General features: G+C 39.3%; 1 protein-coding gene across 1 annotated transcript in view; it reads right to left on the bottom strand.

Annotated features, from left to right (window-relative positions):
- Nucleotides 1–21787, bottom strand: part of LOC111333762 (uncharacterized) — a 63664-nt gene that overhangs the window by 4967 nt on the left and 36910 nt on the right. The window contains exons 5-15 of the mRNA XM_088741413.1: nucleotides 21357–21679; nucleotides 20235–20373; nucleotides 9269–9594; nucleotides 8155–8293; nucleotides 7405–7730; nucleotides 6732–6870; nucleotides 5142–5467; nucleotides 4522–4660; nucleotides 3621–3946; nucleotides 2993–3131; nucleotides 322–647 (exon numbers count right to left, since the gene is read on the bottom strand). Coding sequence (XP_088597539.1) covers nucleotides 322–647; nucleotides 2993–3131; nucleotides 3621–3946; nucleotides 4522–4660; nucleotides 5142–5467; nucleotides 6732–6870; nucleotides 7405–7730; nucleotides 8155–8293; nucleotides 9269–9594; nucleotides 20235–20373; nucleotides 21357–21679 — 2648 coding nt within the window. The remainder of the gene's footprint in view (nucleotides 1–321; nucleotides 648–2992; nucleotides 3132–3620; nucleotides 3947–4521; nucleotides 4661–5141; nucleotides 5468–6731; nucleotides 6871–7404; nucleotides 7731–8154; nucleotides 8294–9268; nucleotides 9595–20234; nucleotides 20374–21356; nucleotides 21680–21787) is intronic.

Genomic DNA, 21787 nt, shown 5'->3' with positions numbered 1-21787 from the left:
GATACTGGCATTATTAACCTACGGAATATCGATTGCATGATCATTCCATTACCTAGGCACATAAAGCACAAGGCCCGTTTCTGTAGAACTGAACTCTTATTCAGATGTAACTTGTTGGCCTGACAAAGAGCAGTTAGTCTGTAAATCATGAAGGAAACAATAATGCAGTGACTGGCGGGGGAATTAGCTTCCTCCAAATGTGTCGAAGATACTCGCCATTTTACATGACACCGGTTCCCTGCTTTAGTTTGGGCAGCAGTTCCCAGGCTCTCGTTATATTTCTTTTTGGTTTGAACTCAATTATCAAATTATACATTTTACCTTAGGTGAACTCTGTCCTGGAACTTTATAGTAATAGTAGTTCACTCCATCCTTACTGTACTGCAGCTTGTATGCCGTTACCCACTGGTTGTGAGCATTCCTTCCCTGTGTTGCTATACTTATTAATTTGGTGTTACTGCCAAGAGCCACTTGGATCCATTGATTTCCATTATTCTGGCGAGCTGACCATCCTCCTTGTTTGCCTCCACCAGCCTTAAAGTTCAATCTTCCCTGGATTGCTGCATGATTTCCATTCCATTCTGAAGATGCAGTGATTTGAGCATCTTGAATGTGCCGACTTTCCATTCCAAGGGCTCCTGAACACTCTGCACACAGCCAAAGAGACAAAAAAAAAAAAAAAAAACAACAACAACAACAACAAGATGACAAGAATGCATTCATGAAGATTATCATTTAGGAAAGAGAAACCAAACAATACTTGAAGAAGTGACATAAATTTACAAAAAAATTTAAATACATGTTTAATAAATGAATTCAATTCTAATATAACACCATTTCCTTTATAATTTAGATATATCAACAAAGTTGAAATGGTAAATTGGCCACCGTAATGATTACAAAAGCTGACGTTTCGAGCGTTAGCCCTTCGTCGGAGCTAATAGAGGAATTGTGGGTTGTGTGTGCTTTTAAAGGCAGAAAATGGAGCTACGTTATTGGTGGGAGCATGGCAACGAGAAAAACATGAATAAATTATTGGAATGAAAAGCATTCGTTGATCCCTGTGGGATTTAGACTGCCGGTTTGAAAGATGAGCTTTTGTTCAAGACTTTTACGGCTTTCCGTGCCACCTAAGTGCAAGGAAAGACCGCAGATTTTCCATATGTTGCTTAGAATGGTTAGGTTAATTAAAATGTCTAACGACTGATTTCGATGTGTCCTTGTCATTCCTTTCCACGTCTCGAAGGTGTTCTCGGAATCGGTCACCTAGTCTTCTGCCTGTTTCGCCGATGTATATCTTTTTGCAATAAGTGCAAGTTATGCAATAGATTACATTGGCGCAGGTGCACGTGAAGTGATCGGTGATCTTAATGGATCGTTTAGGTCCCGATATTTTATCAGCGTTGTGAATGAAAGGACACGTTTTACATCGTGCACGAGCGCATTTAAAAGTGCCTGGTTGGTCATTAGTCTGAAAGGAACTTCTGACCAAAAAATTGCCTATGTTTTTGTCGCGTTTGAATGAAATGAGCGGAGGCTGCGAAAAGATAGTGCTTGTCTCTGGATCGTTTTGAAGTAATTTAAAGTTTTTAAGAATGATGGATTTAACTGAGTGGTTGTGAGGGTGAAACGTGAGAGTGAATGGAATGCGGTCGGAATCTTCCTTATGCGACGTTTGTAGTGCTGAATGTCGATCAATAAGTTGAGCGCGGTGGTAACCCGCTTAAACGACGGAAACAGGGTAACCACGTTTATCGAAGAACTGGCACATTGACTCTGATTTGTGGTGGAAATCAGAGTCATCACTACATAAACGACGAAGTCTTAGAAACTGAGAAAAAGGAATGAAATTCTTAACGTGAGATGGATGCGAAGACGAATATAACAAGTAATTATGCGAGTCTGTAGGTTTGTAATACAAACTAGTGCATAAACCGTTACCTTCAATTGAAACTTTGACGTCTAAAAAGGATAAAGAATTGTCAGAAATTTCCTAAGTGTATTTCAGAGCCGGGTAAAAAGAATTGACTGCGGTTATGAATTTAGTGAGCTCCTCTCTGGTAGAGGAGGTAGCGACGATACAGTCGTCGATGTAGCGACCGTAGAGTTCAGGCTTGGACTCGTTGTATTGGCTGAAAAATTGATGTTCGACAAAACCTACAAAAAGATTGGCATAGCTAGGTCCCATTTTGGTGCCCATGGCTACACCATTGGTTTGTTTGAAGAAGTTGTTTCCGAATGAAAAACAATTGAGTGTGAGCACTAGTTCGGCTAAGCGTAGTAGTGTTTCAGATTTAGGTTCCTTAACAGTACGTTGATCATAAAAATGTTTAAGGGCCAGAGGGCCTTCGCCATTAGGAATGACAGTGTAAAGAGACGTAATATCCATGGTGAAAAGAAGTTTGTTTTGGCCAAGGAAATTAAAGTCGCGAAAAATTTGAAGAGCATGTTGGCTCTTAACTACTCATAACAACTCATAACTACTCATAACTAAACAAGAATTGCCGGCCACGGCAGAAAATCTCATCATATCCACTCCTAGAACTTCTCGTATTTACTTTTTACTTAAAATTCACAAACCAAACAACCCGGGTCGGCCCATTGTCTCGGCTTGCAGTTGCCCTACCGAACTTATCTGCAGCTATCTAGACAAAATTATGGCCCCCATCGTCAAAACTTTACCATCATATATTAAAGACAGCCAACACGCTCTTCAAATTTAGGCACTTGAGAGTAAACGCAGCCCAAAGAAGAAATGTTGATACATTATGATTTTTGTTTGTTCCAAAAAAAAAAAGTAGCAGGGGTCAAAAAGCAAACTCCTGTTACTTCATATGGGAACGGAAAATGAATCAAAAACCCTATTTCACAAGTTCAATCAAATCAAGCATGTGTAAGTTTTCTTGCTACGTATTTTTACACTTGGTTAGATGTGAAAAGTAGGTATGTGTTTTAAAAATCTTAAATTTAACACCCTTAACATTTTTCATACCTTGGCAACCATAAAGCTCCATCCTTAGTGATATATGACGAAACCATGCTGTTGGTCGGAGTCTCATATAACGAGCTTGGATTGGTGGGTTCAGCTTGTGATAAACAACGCTGTCCCTGTCTCTATTTCCCTTCAATATCTGTCACATACAAAATGAACTTAATGCAGAAAATGGACTTAATTAGAAACATGTTTCTACTATGCAAAAGACAAAGTGAGAAGATTGGCAAATGATTCAATATGTAAGAATCTATGAAAACTTAGAAAATGTAGTAATGACGTAAGTTAAAATAAAAAACTCAATTTAAAAGTTTGTTTGAAGTCTCCCCCCTCCCCCTCCCCCCCCTCATTTGAATCCAGAGTTATAATAAATATCCTACTTAACTTGTTTCCTCAGTTAGTACTGAAAGAAACAGAGTCTTGTTTTTCTGCTCAGGATTATGGCCTGTACCTGATTGTAGCCTGAACGTGTCAGCTTTCCCCTTGGGTGATAAACCAGGAGCCTAAATACTTACAGTATAGACCCTGAGCTAATTAATTTTAGTATACGATATACATGTAAAGATCATTGAAAACAGAAACAACAAAGCTTTAAATTAAGTGTGCACTTTTGTGGGCTTGATAATACTGTGGGAGAGCTCTGTCCTGGTGATTTATAGTAATAGAAGTTCACTCCATCATCACTGTGCTGCAGCTTGTATGCTGTCACCCACTGGTTGTGAGCATTCCTTCCCTGTGTCGCTATACTTGTTAATTTGGTGTAACTGCCAAGAGCCACTTGGATCCATTGATTTCCATTATTCTGGCGAGCTGACCATCCTCCTTGTTTGCCTCCACCAGCCTTAAAGTTCAATCTTCCCTGGATTGCTGCATGATTTCTATCCCATTCTGAAGATGCAGTGATTTGAGCATCTTGAATGTGTCGACTTTCCATTCCAAGGGGTCCTGAACACTCTGCACATAGCCAAGGAGGAAAAATACAAAAGCAAGTTGACAAGACTGCATTCATGAAGATGTTTGTCTAAGAAAGAGAACTTAAGAACTCTTGACAAGGTAAAAATAATATTATCATAAAAAATAATTAAATACATGGAAATAATAAATATAAAGAACTTTATTCAAATAGCACCATTTCCAATGATTGTCTCCTAGGCACTTTACAGTAAAATAATCCCACAAAATAAAAAATTTGATACAATAATTGTAAAATGTGATTTAAAATAAAATGACATTTCAAATAAAAGTGAAAACCACAAATCAAATGCATCCTTAAAAGAATCATTGTTATAAGGTTAGCCTCAAAATCTGTCTCCCTGAGTGATGCTTAGAGCCTAATCTGGTGTCAAAAAAGAACTTCTTTCTCATGGGAAAGAAAAATGAATCAAAAACCCTATTTCACATGTTCAATTACCATTTTAAAATAAACATGTCTAAGTTTTCTTACAACATATCCATACACTCAGTAAGATGCAGAAGTAAGAATGTGTTTCAAAAATCTTGAATCTCAGCAGCCTTAACATTTTTCATACCTTGGCAACCATAAAGCTCCATCCTTAGTGATATATGACCATACCATGCTGTTGGTTGGAGTCTGATATAACGAGCATTGATGGGTGGGTTCAGCTTGTGATAAACAACACTGTCACTGTCTTTATTTCCCTTCCATATCTCACATACAAAATGAACTTAATTAGAAATATGTTTCCACAGTGTGCAAAAGAAATAGTGAGAAAATTGGCAAATGATTTAATATGTTTAACTTAGAATAAATGAAAACTTAGAAAATGTAGTAATAATGTAGTTAAAATCAAAAACTCTCAATTCAAAAATTTGTTTGAATTGAAGTCCCCAACCCCCCCCCCCCCCCCCCATTTGAATCCGGACTTAAAAAAAATATCATGCTTAACTCGTTTCCTCAGTTAGTACTGAAAGAAACAGAGTCTTGTTTTTCCACTTGGGATTACTGCCTGTACCTGGTTATGCCCGGCATATGCATGTCAGCTTTGCCCTTGGGTTGTACACTATAAGCCTAAATACTTACAGTATAGACCTTGAGCTAGTTTAGTAAGAGATATACATGTAAAGATCATTGAAAACAAAAATAATAAAGCTTTAAATTGGGTGTGCACTTTTGTGGGCTTGATAATACCTTGGGAGAGCTCTGTCCTGGTGATTTATGGTAGTAGAAGTTCACTCCATCATCACTGTACTGCAGCTTGTATGCCGTTACCCACTGGTTGTAAGTATTCCTTCCCTGTGTCGCTATACTTGTTAATCTGGTGTTACTGCCAAGAGCCACTTGAATCCATTGATTTCCATTATTCTGGCGAGCTGACCATCCTCCTTGTTTGCCTCCGCCAGCCTTAAAGTTCAATCTTCCTTGGATTGCTGCATGATTTCTATCCCATTCTGACGATGCAGTGATTTGAGCATCTTGAATGCGGCCACTTTCCATTCCAAGAGGTCCTGAACACTCTGTGCGTAGCCAAAGAGGAAAAAAACAAGATGACAAGAATGCATTAATGAAGATGATTGACTAAGAAAAAGAACCTAAAATTCTTGACAAAGTAAGATAAATTAAAAAAGAAATTTAAATACATGGAAATAATAAATAAATAAACAAATTCAGTTCTAATAGCACCATTTCTATTTATTGTCTTGGGTACCTAGATTAAAATGCACCCAACAAATTAAAAATGTTAAAAAAATTATTTTAAACAAAAGTGCAAAAAACAGATTAAATGCATCCTTAAAAGAATCATAAATTAAGGCTAGCCTTATAACAGCCTCCGATGTCGAGAGCCTGATATGGAGATGTTAGTTGTTCCCAAGAATAAATGTGACTTGAGTGTAAAAGAAAAAACCTAAAAATATTTCTTCACATGAGAAAGAAAAATGAATCAAAAAAATCTGGTTCACATTTTCAATTGACATTTTAATATAAACATGTCTAAGTTTTCTTGCAATACATTTTTACACTCAGTTAGAAGTGTAAAGTAAGTACATGTTTTAAAAATCTTGAAGTTTAATAGTCTTTAATTAAAGTACCCCTCAGTGAGATCAAAATATTTGTGTATCATTTTCTTTAATTTTTGTTTTCAGTGTGTCTCCTTCTCCTAACCTTCCCTAGATCCAAGCACCAGAAGTATCTTTTTGGCCCATTAAATTTGTAATTTCCTGTCTGTCTTTATTTGACCATGTTCCGGAAGTTGATTACCGGACTCAGAGGGAGTGATGTCAATTAAGGGCTCAATGTGAAAATCTCACATGGCAAAATGTCAAACAAACATAACAGAGTGCCTTACTCAATTCTTACGAAAACACGATTTTTATACAGAAATGATGGGGAATCAATGCGTAAATTATAGACTCAGTAGCAGTCATGCAGACCATGCTGGTGGTTATAATTTCTCTGCTTTAGAGCATTGCAAATGGGTCAGAGAGGGAAAAACAGGTGTGATTTGTGTGAACCCACAGGGCTAACTTCAATCCTGCAGGAATATTCGAGATCTGCTCCAAACACTCCTTCGAAGACTTTTGAGAGATCTGTTCTCTTCAAAGGATCTAGGTGAACAATTCTGCTAGGTTCCGTGCCTACAGGCCAGGTTCAGAGAAAAAGAAAACTGTCCTCAGTGTAATCTCGACAAAAGGGTTTTAACTTGACCCAATTCGAAATTCTGTAAAACAAATTAGCCCAAAATAAAATGGTAAATTTTCATCTCTTTAACATTTTTCATACCTTGGCAACCGTAAAGCTCCATCCTTAGTGATATATGACGATACCATGCTGTTGGTCGGAGTCTGATATAACGAGCTTGGATAGGTGGGTTCAGCTTGTGATAAACTACACTGTCCCTGTCTCTATTTCCCTTCAATATCTGTCACATACAAAATGAACTTAATGCAGAAAATGGACTTAATTACAAACATGTTTCTACTATGCAAAAGACAAAGTGAGAAGATTTGCAAATGATTCAATATGTAAGAATCTATGAAAACTTAGAAAATGTAGTAATGATGTAGTTAAAATAAAAAACTCTTAAATTAAAAGTTTGTTTGAATTGAATTCTCCCCCTCCCCCTCCCCCTTCCCCTCCCCCTCCCCCTCCCACTCCCACTCCCCCTCCCCCTCCCCCCCTCATTTGAATCCAGAGTTATAATAAATGTCTTACTTAACTTGTTTCCTCAGTTAGTACTGAAAGAAACAGTCTTGTTTCACTGCTCAGGATTATGGCCTGTACCTGATTATAGCTTGAACGTGTCAGCTTTGCCCTTGGGTCATGAACAATAAGCCTAAATGCTTAAAGTATACACCTTGAGCTAGTTTAGTAAGAGACATACATGTAAAGATCATGGAAAACAAAAACAATAAGGCTTTAAATTAAGTGTGCACTTGTGTGGACTTGATAATACCGTGGGAGAGCTCTGTCCTGGTGATTCATAGTAATAGTAGTTCACTCCATCATCATTGTACTGCAGTTTGTATGCTGTCACCCACTGGTTGTGAGCATTCCTTCCCTGTGTCGCTATACTTGTTAATTTGGCGTAACTGCCAAGAGCCACTTGGATCCATTGATTTCCATTATTCTGGCGAGCTGACCATCCTCCTTGTTTGCCTCCACCAGCCTTAAAACTCAATCTTTCCTGGATTGCTGCATGATTTCTATCCCATTCTGAAGATGCAGTGATTTGAGCACCTTTGATTTGCCAACCTTGCATTCCAATGGGTTCTGAACGCTCTGCACGTAGCCAAAGAGGAAAAAAACAAGGTGACTAGAATGCATTCATGAAGATGATCATTTAAAAAAGCGACACCAAACAATTCTTGAAGAAGTAACATAAATTTTACAAATTGATTTAAATACACATAAATGATAAATGAGTTGTATTCCAATAAAGCACCATTTCCTTTAGTTGTCTTGGGCACTTTAGAGTAAAATGCAGCCCAAGAAAGAAATGTTCACTTGAAACAATATGATTTTTGTTTGTTACTTCAAATGGGAAAGGAAAATGAATCAAAAACCCTATTTTACATGTTCAATCAACATTTTGAAATAAACATGTCTAAGTTTTCTTACAACATATTTTTACACTTGGTTAGATGTGAAAAGTGAGTATGTGTTTCGAAAATCTTAAATTTAATACTCTTAACATTTTTCATACCTTGGCAACCGTAAAGCTCCATCCTTAGTGATATATGACGACACCATGCTGTTGGTCGGAGTCTGATATAACGAGCTTGGATTGGTGGATTCACCTTGTGATAAACAACACTGTCCCTGTCTCTGTTTCCCTTCAGTATCTCTCACATAAAAAACAAACTTAATTAGAAACATGTTTCTACTATGCAAAAGACAAAGTGAGAAGATTAGCAAATGATTGAATATTTTAGAATCTATGAAAAATTAGAAAATGTAATAAGAATGTAGTTAAAATTATTAAAAACTGAGGTTTGCACTTTCCCTAACAGGGAAATTTATTTAACATATATATTGCTGAATACATGATCAGCTATGCTGAGTCAATTAAGTGGGCTGTATTTTACCCAACTGATGACCCTCTCAATTTAAAAGTTTGTTTGGATTGAAGTCTTCCCTACCCCCCCTGACCTCCGACCACCCCCCCCCATTTGAATCCAGAGTTATAATAAATATTTTACTTAAGTTGCCTCCTCAGTTAGTACTGAAAGAAACAGAATCCTGTTATTCCGCTCAGAATTATGGCCTTTCTTTTATTATTATTATTATTTTTTCTATTTACAAGATTTTCCGACAGGCAGGGACACCGCAACAGCTTTAGCCAATCACTGTGGGCCCAGTAACCCATCCATCCCACCCCAGGGGAGGACATCCATCACACAGTAATCTCGTGCGTGGGAAATTAATGTCTCCCACCCCTAACCCTGCAGGAGACTGGACCTCCATTTATTCGTCCCTATCCAAGAAGACTAGAATATCTATTAACCGTTTCTTGATATTACAGAAAGGCAGCATATTCTTCTCAATTATTTTAAGACCTTGAGTGTTGGTCCGGCCAGGGCTCGAACCCTCGACCTCCCACACAGCAGTTCAGCGCTCTATTCATCGAGCTAACTGGGAGACCTGTACCTGATCATGGCAGTAGGTGTCAGCTTTGCCCTTGGGTCATAAACTATGAGCCTAAATACTTACAGTATAAACCTTGAACTAGTTTAGTAAGAGATATACATGTAAAGATCGTGGAAAACAAAACAGTAAAGCTTTGAATTTAGTGTGCACTCTTGTGGGCTTAATAATACCGTGGGACAGCTCTGTCCTGGTGATTTATAGTAATAGAAGTTCACTCCATCGTCACTGTACTGCAGCTTGTATGCCGTTACCCACTGGTTATGAGCATTCCTTCCCTGTGTTGCTATACTTGTTAATTTGGTGTAACTGCCAAGAGCCACCTGGATCCATTGATTTCTATTGTTCCAGCGAGCTGACCATCCTCTTTGTTTGCCTCTACCAGCCTTAAAGTTCAATCTTCCTTGGATTGCTGCATGATTTCCATCCCATTCTGAAGATGCAGTGATTTGAGCATCCTTGATGCGGCGACTCTCTATTCCAAGGGGTGCCACACATTCTTCACAGGACAAAAATACAGGAATCAACACTTGTTGTCAGGAGTGTGAGAGAAAGAAAGTTATTTCAAGCCCTAGCCCTGTCTCTATTATAATTCTAAAAAGTGAAGTGGATTTTGTATTCTTTCTGCAGTCTGCAGTATACCCCTTATACTGACCATTTTTTGAGTATCAAACATCATAAATCCAACTGTAGCTCAGGTTACTATCCAGATCAACATGTTGAAAATTGTATTTAACAATTATTCGCCGAAGGCGAGGTGAATATCGCTGAATAATCCCTGAGACGAAGTCAAGGGGATTATTCGACAAAATTCACCGAACCTGAGGCGAATAATTGTTTTAATATCATTTCAGAGCTCAACAACAGAGAAGTTTCTAAAATCATAACATTTCAGTAACATTTATTAGCATTTTATTTTAACATTTTATATAAACCACGTGGAGCGGTTTATGTAGCATCATATAAGGAACCGCTCGACCAATCAGGTTGCTGGAAACTCTTTGCTCGGCTCTGAAATTATACTAAAAGCTATTATTACACGACTCGGGCAGTCAGAGGGCCAATAACTAAAATCAACCAATCAAAATGCTGCTAATTCCGGTCAATATTCTCTTAGTATTGGACCGGGCACTGTCCCGAATGGTCCTGAATGGTCCCGAATGATACCGCACTTGTGTCCCTTTGAACTTCAGTCATATAATAAATCTTTTATTAGCCAAGCTTGCTTGGGACCGTACTGGAAGAATATCGGCCCTCGGTCTTTTTTTTACGGACCTCGCTGTGCTCGGTCCGTACTGTCAAGACCTCAGGCCGATATTCGTCCAGTGCGGCCCTCGCACTTGGTTAATAAGATATATTTATTACATGTAGCAAAAAGCTTTAATTAATAATTCTATATGTAATTTTAAGCCTTTAATCCATAGGAGTGACAAGTAACTTCTCCCTATGGCTTCTTTACATAACCTTGCAAATGGTTAATGAGAATACTCACACCTATCAAGTTTAAACTCTTATCTTGATCTAACACTTAATTCTCCTAACCATATATAAGGAAATGTGCTGGAGTTAGAGGAGAGAATTAACCATCAGACCTTGAGTTCAACTTCCCACATTTATTGCTATTGTGTATAATTATACAGTTAGTTCATAAGACAAGAGAGTAGAAATAAAGATAACTATTATCATTTGGATATTAAACATTGCTTGGACAAATTCTTTTTCAACGAAAATTGTTTTTTTTTCTACTATTCCACAAAATTGGGCTCTGAGTAAAGTATCTGACTTGAAGAACAGATCAAGTACTACATGCAATGGTTGTAATTCACTTTCATCCATATCGAACACAGGAAAACCCACTTATTGAACATTTTGTAGTTCCGATGGCATCTTAGAAAGCCACTGACTTGATAACAACAGCAGGTTACGCACCAAAATCAAGAAAAAATACGATCTTACTTTCCACAAATCACAGCCACAGAGTCGATATTATACATGCCAGCTACATACAGCAGATTGCAGTAAATGGCTTGAACCCGGGGGTAACATGTGAAGGTGTAGTCTGATCATCCGTGTGAGTGTAGTCCTGAGAAGGACTGTTGTCGGTGGTAGTGACTGACGTTTCGACAACCTGTGCCCAAGTCATCATCAGAGTCAAGTGAATGATTGCTGTCAGTAGAATGTTCTTATTCCAGTTCGTGTGAAATGATCGGTTGGTTTTGCCGTGATGTTATTGGCTGCAAGACTCAAGTGACGTAAGTCGGTCGTAATTGGTCTGTTTCGATCTTTCGGTAAAATTAGGTCGTTCTTTTTCGGTCGTTTGTGATGTTTATGTCGTGAATGAGTCGTTTGTATGGAGCTGGTAGTTGTTGACATCTGTTTAGGGGAGTCTGTTCTAAGTTCGTAAACCAGCTTTCCAGAGTCAGTCGTTGAAAATAGTCAGTGCTGTAGGTTAGGCATTGCGCAGAGTCCCAGTCAATGTTGTGGTTGGTAAGTCGATGGTGTTCAGCAATGTGATTGCTGATATCACCTTTCCTAGTCGCCCGTCTGTGTCCAGTCAGTCTTGTTGTGAGGTTTCTGCCAGTCTCATCGATGTAGGAAGCTTGGCAGTCGGAACAATTGATCTTATAAATCGTTCCCTGTCTGTTCCTCGGTTCGTCTTTATCTTTAACGTTGGTTAGTAACTGACCTAGTGTGGTGATGGTTTTGTGGGCGACGCGGATATTGAAGGGTAGTAAGAAGCGCGAGACGTTTTCAGACATGCCTTTTTTGTACGGTATGGTTGCTGTAGTCGTAGGGGTTGCGGTGTCGTTTGTTTGGGTAGTGGTAGTGGGTCGGTGAGTGTTTCGTCGGATGAAGTCGTTGTTGTAGTTATTCTTCGTAAAAACACGGTGAAGGTATTTGTTCTCGTCGGATAAGCTGTTTGTCGAGTCGCATACTAGTTGTGCGCGTCGTGTTAGAGTTCTGATAGTTGTGGCTTTGTGTGATGTAGGGTTGTACGATGACTCGTCTAGTATTCTGTCGGTGTGTGTGGGTTTCCTGTAAACTGTCGTCCGTAATGAGTTGTCGTTGTGGCTTACCAGGCAGTCTAGAAAAGGAAGTTTGCCATTTTCTTCGCCTTCTCCGGTAAACTGTATGTCAGTGTTTTGTTCGTTAAGGTGGTGGTGGAATGTGTCAATTTCTTCTTGTCGAACGGCGGTGAATGTGTCGTCAACGTAACGTAACCAAAGCGGTATCGTTTGTCGGCAAGTCGAAAGGGCGCGTTCCTCGATGCTGTGCATCACAATTTCTGCTATAACAACAGAAACTGGAGACCCCATGGCAGTGCCGTGTAACTGTTTGTAGTGTTTACCGTTGTACTGAAAGTAAGTAGACGTTAGGCAAATGTTTAACAAGTCCATGATGTCGTCTGTCGGTAGCGGTAGTGGGTCGGTAGATTGTCGGATTGCAGTCTCAGTGCATTGTAATGCCAATTGAAGTGGAATACTTGTGAACAGTGATGTCACATCAAATGACACTAGTTTGTAGTCGTCAGGTATCTGAACAGTCTAGGTAGCGTTAATGAAGTCTTCAGTGGATTGTAGTTTATGTCTGGATTTGCCAGTTAGCGGTTGTAGTATTGTCGTCCGGTACTTGGATAGTTGGTATGTGGGAGAGCCACAAAAAGAAAGAATAGGTCGCATCGGGAAACCAGGTTTGTGCAGTTTCGGCAAACCATAGAGTTTCGATGGCTGTAGTACCAAGCACCTCAGTCGATAGTACCGTTGGGTGTCAAAGGCGTTCGTTTTCTTGAGTGTCAGTAGTTTACTGTTGAGTTTACGTTGAAGTGCAGGAGTTGGGTCACGTTGCTTTTACGAAGAACAACTACAACAACGACTTCATCCGACGAAACACTCACCGACCCACTACCACTACCCAAACAAACGACACCGCAACCCCTACGACTACAGCAACCATACCGTACAAAAAAGGCATGTATGAAAACGTCTCGCGCTTCTTACTACCCTTCAATAGCCGCGTCGCCCACAAAGCCATCACCACACTACGTCAGTTACTAACCAACGTTAAAGACAAAGACGAACCGAGGAACAGACAGGGAACGATTTATAAGATCAATTGTTCCGACTGCCAAGCTTCCTACATCGATGAGACTGGCAGAAACGTCTCAACAAGACTGACTGAACACAGACGGGCGACTAGGAAAGGTGATATCAGTAATCACATTGCTGAACACCATCGACTTACCAACCACAACATTGACTGGGACTCTGCGCAATGCCTAACCTACAGCACTGACTATTTTCAACGACTGACTCTGGAAAGCTGGTTTACGAACTTAGAACAGACTCCTCTAAACAGATGTCAACAACTACCAGCTCCATACAAACGACTCATTCACGACACAAACATTACAAAAGACCGAAAAAGAACGACCTAACTTTACCGACAGATCGAAACAGACCAGTCACGACCGACTTACGTCACTTGAGTCTTACAGCCAATAACACTGATAGTCGATAAAGTGGTCCAAATTATGGTCTAAATATGGTCCAAAAATGGTCCACCAGTCTAGGGGTTCAATGGTGTGGTCCATATTTTTTACCCTACTCCAGAGGGAGCTCTGGTTTAAGAGGACAGTCATCTTAAGTCTCTTTGTTCGACTGATTAATTTTTGCCGCTAAAGGCGCACTGACGCAAGAATGAAACCCAACAGTTAGAGTAAGTGAACTGAATGTATTGTAGACTGAGTAATGTATTAAGTAGTTTACGAGTTTCTGACAAAAAACCCACTTCCCCCATTTCTCCTCACTGCTATCTTTTCTAAACAATCTTTCTCACAAGAAATACAGGCACCAACAAAGTTGTGTATGAGTCACTCTTTCCTCCATTTTTGTCAACTCTGACTAATGATTGAGATATAATCTTACACGTGATTTAAAAACCAAAGCAAAAAGCAGCAAAATCCCAAGTATGATTTCCGACCAATATTACACGACACGAAGTTCATTTATCAGTTTATTACACCTTTTTTAGATATTACAAAATTCAGAGGTTCTCAATACAATTCTTAAGCTTTTAGTCTACAGATATTTTCAAGTTAATGATCCAGTATACTGAGCTAGTTTGTAAAAGGTTGGAAAAAAGGATGTCTCTCATTTTGCTGCAATTTGATTGATTTCTCTAAACAAGCCTTGAAATTGGATTGGTTGTTTTCTTTTAGTAAAGCGGGATGGCTGAGAGAGAGATGCGATTTAAGGCATAAAATAGTGGAATTTTTTAATAGATCACACTGGTGAGAGTTTATCAGATTGCATGAATGTGATATAGAATAATATTTCCTGAAATATCGCATAAATAACCGGTGAGAGGACATGCACAGGAAAAGAGATGGACAGAAAACAGGGTCGGCAACTTGTCCGAGAGGGAAAAAGACCTAGAATTTTCCAGTTGAAAGTCCGAAGTATGGGTCTGCTACAGACCCATCGATGAAGAATTGACTTTCCTAGACATGTTTTTCGCTTGTTTTTCCTTTTTTTTTTTAATTCGAATGCTTGGCAGGCAAACCGTTTCCGAGACTTAAAAGCTTATCAGTGTTTGATCCCCCATTGACGTATTCGGAGATCTCTATATCGAAATGTTTACATGGAATACATCAGAGTTAAACGAAAGTTTCCTCACAAAATTTTTATTCGCTAAAGTACTTAAGCTGTATTGTGTGTTTCACAATGAAATGCAATGTTTGTCATTCGTAAAAGCATAGCCCGAGACCAATTTTTGATTTTGAATCTCCAAATGCAGTTTATCAAGCTGATCTTCTTTTCCTTTTTCACGTGGCAAACTCCCGAGAGGGAGCAGAGGCGATAAGTTTACATTAACAGGTAGATTTAAGGGTGCTGCACCTCTCACCTCAAACGATTCTTTTGATGTCTCAAAACAATTTATTAGCGAGGACCACTGAGAAGGCCAAAAGTTCCTCTGGTTGATTCTGGGCGCGAATTCATGGGTATGTAACAAGAGAGATTGCAAGGCATAATGCGAGGATAAGAAAAGGAAATGTGAACGTTCACAGGTATGAGAGAATAGTTTAGCGACTCAATCGAACTTTGCGTGAACGCCTCTTCACTTTCCAACGCAGTTAGCGATGAACTTTAAATCTTTAGAGAGATGAAGAGAAAGAGTGAGGAGGCTTCCAGAATTTGTTTCAGCTTTGAAGGGTGAAGTAACCAGGTTGACTGGAAAGAAAGCTGTGAACGCAATCAAAGAAAAGTTGATGCAAAGAGTCCAAGCACCTATTTAAGACCTTTTGGCTTGAAGGTGAAGCGACTCGACTCCTCAGAGAATGTGAAATATCTCTATTGACCTGGCGAGTAAGAACGGTGGTCAAAGGCGAGCAACAGATTCTGTGCGGTCTCCGGAGGTCTATAATATCGATAAAGCAATTGTGAATAAGAACGAGTCAGTTCTCTAGATCTGTTACCTCAGGGATGGTCCAAAGCGTGGTCTCGTACGAAGGGAGCTCTTGTTACTTCTTCTTGGGAACGAGTTACCTCCTGAAGGAATTCGATGATCATGATATTTCAATGTTAAAATGAATTTTTTGATGGACACAAGCAATCGTGTTGAGTCTCCTAAAAAAGACATGAACGATGTATGTGTCAATGACATTTTAATTTTACAAGAGGGAGACTTTTGCAATTTCAAAATGACTAAGAGCCCCAGTTTCTAACTACTGACCGACACATTTAGTCAAAGATTGGAAGCAAACGACTGTGGAAAAATATCTTTCGGTCGATAAGACACACGAACAATAGTACTTTAAGTAAAAATCTCAGGATGGATGGAAAAAATAAGCTATGATATCTATATATAGTGCCGCGATAAAACTGTTAAGAAATTCAAGAGCTGTACGATGGACATAGATTACTGAGGGGTCTTACTACAGCAGTTCAAGGGGTTTAGCCAATTTTACCCAACCCGAAGAAAAGCACGGGTCATCCATCAATTTCTGAAATTAAAGCAAAGATGAAAGGTGTTTTGATTGGTGATGAGTAAAAGAATAGCTCAGTAAATATCTACCTCATTCAACAGAGACTGATATCAAGATCGACAACTTTCCACCTTTTTTTTTCGTAATTTCATGAATCTAAGCGGGCTTCCTAATTGTTATTACACTTTCTCTAGTCCTTGATCTCAATTAAATCAAATGAAAAACCTGAAAAATCCCGATAGTTGGACATAATTTTGATTTAATTTAAATGAAAGCCGTAAATTTGCATGGAATTGAATTTTATCATAGATTCGATGATTTTCCATGTTGAGTAAAACGCCCACAATATAATTTACACTTATTTTATTTTAAAAAGTAGCATGCTACCAGCATTGTACCTCAAGGCAAAAATGACAACGGTGCTACCTGTAGGACCACTTAAGCGAAAGAGTGTAGAGGTTTTAGACTAATTAAACAGTTTGTTTTGTTCCGGATAAAGTTCTACCTTTTGCTCAAGGAAGTAAAACAAGACGGAAAAAAAAGATACTATAGCTATTATGCTTTCTACTCGCTATTACTCGTTTAAAAATAATACTAGAAGCTTTGCATTATTAATTGGTTTAAATCACATCCATTTGGCATCATGAAACAGAACTAAAATTTTGTGCAGCCTTGCAAACGGAACCCTGTTTACTGACTATGCCTCGACGAGCAAAAGATTTTATTGTGATGTCGACATAGTAGAAGTTTTAAGGCTACTCAAAATTTTTAGGAATAAAAGTCAGCCTAAGCTTGAGAAATACAATTTTTAAGCTTTAAATTGCAACATAATACCTTTCAATATGTGAAATAATGTCATGTTCATATACCAGATTTTGAACAGACATTTCTATTCTAGATCTAAACATTAAGGAATCAAAGCGTACTAGAAGAGATGTTAGGAATAAGAAAACTTGGACAAAAAAGTTCCTAATTTCACTTTGTCTTTAAAGCTCAAGAAACAGATATCTTCATATCGTCTTCTTGCTAAGCCCACTTAAACAACTTATGAATATTTGTCTCAATCTTAGATATGAAAACATCTAAATCCAGGAAAACTATAAAGGTACGCTTTGATGTCATCAGTGTTATCATACTCAGCACTGATTAAAAAATTTTCACAAACAACTACTTAGTCAGCACTTTTCGATTTCACGCAGCTTGGTCTTGAAATTTTTGCGCTATCCAGTCAGCCAATCAAATGAAAAACTGGAAACACATGTGACCAGATCACTCGCGTTTTCCTACGCTTGAAGGAGTCCTTATTTATCACCGTTGAGTTCCCACCTGCGCTCCTGTTTCTGACTTAGGGTTATGATTATTCTGGGAATAGGTGGCTTACAGCTATGTTCAATCGAAAAGGGTTGTAACCCCTACACTAGGAAGTTGTAATTACGATGTCCAATCATTGGTTACACCAAAGAGACAAACAGAGATCGTTAGCAAAAGTCGTTGAAATGCTAGTCCTCATGTAAAATACTGATTTCTCATAGAAAAATCATAGGGAGGCAACTGCGCATCTAGTGAAAGCTTATGTATTTCTCAAACTCAAGTGTCGTCCAGGGTCAGTTCAGTCCAGTCCGGTCTGTATCATCAATGTTCATGCTTTTCCTTCTCATGACCACTGAAAACCTCTGCAGCAGACCGCTTGTCTCGTAACTTCTTAAAGACTACCAGTCCAGTCCCCATGGCCGCCAAGCAAGCAATGCATATCATTACCAGACCTACCACGAAGGTAGTATCAGAAGCTAAAGAGGCAAGAAGGTAGTTGATAAATGAAGTACGTCTAGACCACACAGATATTAAGATATCATACAGACGTTCTTTTGTAGAATATAGGTAACTAAATCATCGCTTCATGCAACCATGTTAAGCAACCCCGTGTTCATCAATCTAAAGTTCCATAATTACTTGAAGGGATTGCCTCTCGTGTCTTATTTATTATAAATAGTAGGCAACATGACGCTGCCTTGGGACTAGGAAGGGGGACATACTGTTGTAGGAAGCCTAAAATTATTTTAGGCCCAATGTAGGACGCCTTTCCCTTTCTTTACTGTGGTACTCGACCGAAAATGCAATAACTTTGATATGTTGGCTTGCTGGATGGCGAGGTAACCATGCTACCCATATCGCTTTAAAATATTCATAATTTACTTATTAAAAGTAATCTATTAAGATTGATAACGGTCATCTTTCCACGGATCTGATAATGAGGGAAGCTGACAACCAAAGATCTCAAAAAAGAAAAAAAATACAAAAAAGGGCGAAGAAAGCAAAAGCCAAGCAAAAAAAATATAACAGCCATCAACGTTGAAGGTTGACCGAAGAGTATTCTTCTTTTTGCGCGGCTACTTCATTCACACACAACAGTAATTAGCGCCGACAACGATAACCCCCGCTTTCTAATTATAACTTCAGAGAACCAAATTACATCTGAGTTATAGGTGTGACTTAATTTCATGTACGGTATGATATATATTTCTATAGAAATGTTTTATCTGAAGTCTGCATACAAACCATTCTTCTCGTTACTGGTTTCACCATTGCTTTCCTTTTCTTTTTTCTTCGCGCTAACATGAAGGAGTGGACCCTGGGTCAAAGAATACCGTTCATCAATCTCGTGATCGCTTACTTGACGTTTCCCTCGGTTACCTGATGGACACTTCTTCGCACATTGGGAATCTGGGTCAGTTGCGTTGCATACGATCACGTGGCAGTGAACAAATACAAACGAATCGGTGCCAATAAATTTAGCGGTTTCAAGGCTAAACCGCTGCAAGTTGATCGAGGGTGCGGGGTGGTAGACCACAGATGGATAGTTTGCACATCTAAGAAGAAAAAATTCCAGGTTGTAATTCAGCCAAACAAATAGAAAAACTGTCAAACCAAACAACCGTTTTAAACCAATGCTATCCTTCTCCTACGTTCAAGCTGATTACTCCTTGGCCCATTTGGACCACATAACGCGAGAAGAAGAAGGGGAAGAGAGGAGGAGGACGCGTTCTGTGTTGACCTGCTTGCTTTGTATTACATTATATTGCGTTTGTACAATACGCATAATTTATGAAGAAAGTCTTGCACGTGACATTACAAGCGTTGGAAGATGACCGATTTTGTTTAGGGCCAGATTTTAGAAGGTTTGCAATGCCTACATAATTGAAAGTATTCTCTGATTCTAAACTGAAGTCTAACGGCCACAACAAGAAATAACATGATCAAATACTTGGCTTACCCTTTGGAAATAAACTCATACTTCTGAGCGTTTTCTCGTTCACGAGTGGGCGTGGTATAACATCGATCAGCAATAATTGACAGCCGCCTATCACTTATCACCGATACCTCCAAGAAAAGACGTTTCTGCGCCACAAAAAGAGGAAAATCCTCTTCCTTGTAAGGAATCTCAAATTTCTTGTCAGGAAACATATTCAAAACGAGTGTAAAGTTCCCTTCCCCTTCTTCACTAATTATAACTTTTCTGTTGACTGCCCTCCAACCAACCGATGACACCACACCATGACTGGAATAAACACAGCTGAACTGTATTTTCAATTCACGTATCATGGCTTTTTTGGAAGCTGTGGGAACTTTCAAGACCATATTAGAGTAAACGACAGCTGTGGTCGTGTGCTTGCGTGTAGTTTTACACCCGGTTAGCGGCGTTGTCAGACTGTAATAAATGTCGTCTTCCTCAGCTTTGCATTCCGTGTCCAGGAGTCGGAGATGCACGCGGTTGATACCAGGAAGGAGGGTCTTAGGAACGTGTATTGTCATGTTGTTGCGGTTGCATTGTAACTTCGCTGAGGGATCTATATTTCAGTGATAAAGTCAGTGTTATTGTTTTGGACAAACAAGATTTTGTGATTTGTTTGTAGAAAATCGATGTATATGCAAACCCTGAATTTGCTTTCTCTCGCTCCTAATGCCCAAGCTGTTAAATTTGGCGCCAAAAAAATGCTAACCTAATTTCAATTAGATACTTTTGGTCGCCTATAGATCATCTAGTCAGTCAGTTTGTCGATCGTTGCTTTGGTCAATCTTTCTATCAGCCTTCATTCGGTGGGTCGGTTTGCTCAGTCAGTAGCCAAGAACACATACACATCGCGTAGCTGTCATACCTAAGCAACCGTAGAGCTCCATCCGAAGTGACACATGGACAGACCATTCTGTCGGCCTTAATCTGATAAAACGTGCTTTGATCGGAGGGTATAAATGGTGGTACACAATACTGTCTGTGTCTTTATTTCCTTCAAAGACCTAACGATGAAAATTAATAAGTGAACAATTAAAGCAGAAATGAGAGCAAGTGAGCAGCGTATTCACCAATGATATAAATATCTTGCCAGACCTATAGGCGGAACAGTACTTTCCTCCACCTTACTAGATGTTCTAACCATCGGTGGGAGAGTTTCTTACTACGGATGGCGACGAGGGGGGTGGGGTTGGGGTTCAGCGCGTAAATGGCAATAACCACGACTGGGGGCCAGGATCAATTCATAAATTAAAAGAGGAGGGTAGTTTGCAATGCCAGGCTCAGTTGGAGGGGTCTGTCCATTTTTAGATGTGAGAATTCGTGCGTCATTTTCCGCGCTTCGCTTGTGTTTTTCTCTTTTTTTTCCCGTACCTTTTTATCAAAACCCTGTCTACCTAAACTTAATGCACCATCCTCTGCCTTAATTATAACTGTATCTGCATTGGGTCATTACGAAATATCAAGAAAAATCGCGAAGGAACGGTAAAATTTGAAACGACATTCACCACCAAATCAAGTCAGAGCTCAGAGTCTTTGTGCATTGTCGTCCCCTGAACAAGGTCGAAAAAGAGCAAGGCAGGGTGTAGATATGCCCACAGTGTAACTGAAAACACATGATAAAAGAGAAATCTTGCGTCTTGTGGGGTGGAACAGTTCAAGCCGATGACAACACAATAATTTTCTTATTTCTATACTTTCTTATCTGTTACACTTCGCTTCGCGCACGCTGCTGGCCCCGTTATTCTAGCTCATACGGCTGGTGTGGTGGGTTAAAACATTTCTCTGCCACGTGTGATAGAAACAAATGCTTACACGCCAGGTTTTTCTTTCCTTTTTCCGTCTCTTTTTACCAAAATCCTTTCTCCTCAAGGTTAAACTTAATGCGAGCGCAATACTTACACTAATCTAAAGATTAGTATAAACCTTACCTCTTCAAGGCCGTCAGGTGTGCCAAACAGGATAAAGAGATACTTAAAGACAGCCTTACCTTTGGCGGATTCTGGTCGGATTCTCCGTAATAGTGAAAGTTCACTCCATCGTCGCTGTACTGCAGCTTGTATTTAGTTACCCACTGGCTGTAACCATTTCTCCCTTGTGTCGCTATTCCTTTCACTACAGTGTACTTGGTAAGATCCACTTGAATCCAGGAATTAGCAGTGATGCCTGCTGACCATCCTCCCTGCTTTTTTCCCCTTGCCTTGAAGTTCAACCTTCCAAACTTTGCAGCATGTTGAACGCTATAATCTGAAGAGGCGGTGATTTGAGCATCCTTTATCCGCCCGTTCTCCATACCAAGAGGTGTAAAACACCCTGTAAACCAGGAGGAGAGGAACTGAGAGTGTTTTTAAATTGCTATTGGAATAAGACATTCTCAATTTCAGAAGCCACAATGAAAGTTTGAGAGGCCCCCTATCAAAT

This window comes from Stylophora pistillata, chromosome 12 (genome assembly GCF_964205215.1).
Source record: "Stylophora pistillata chromosome 12, jaStyPist1.2, whole genome shotgun sequence".
NCBI classification, from domain to species: Eukaryota; Metazoa; Cnidaria; class Anthozoa; order Scleractinia; family Pocilloporidae; genus Stylophora; species Stylophora pistillata.
This window is presented reverse-complemented; position numbering and strand designations above follow the sequence as displayed.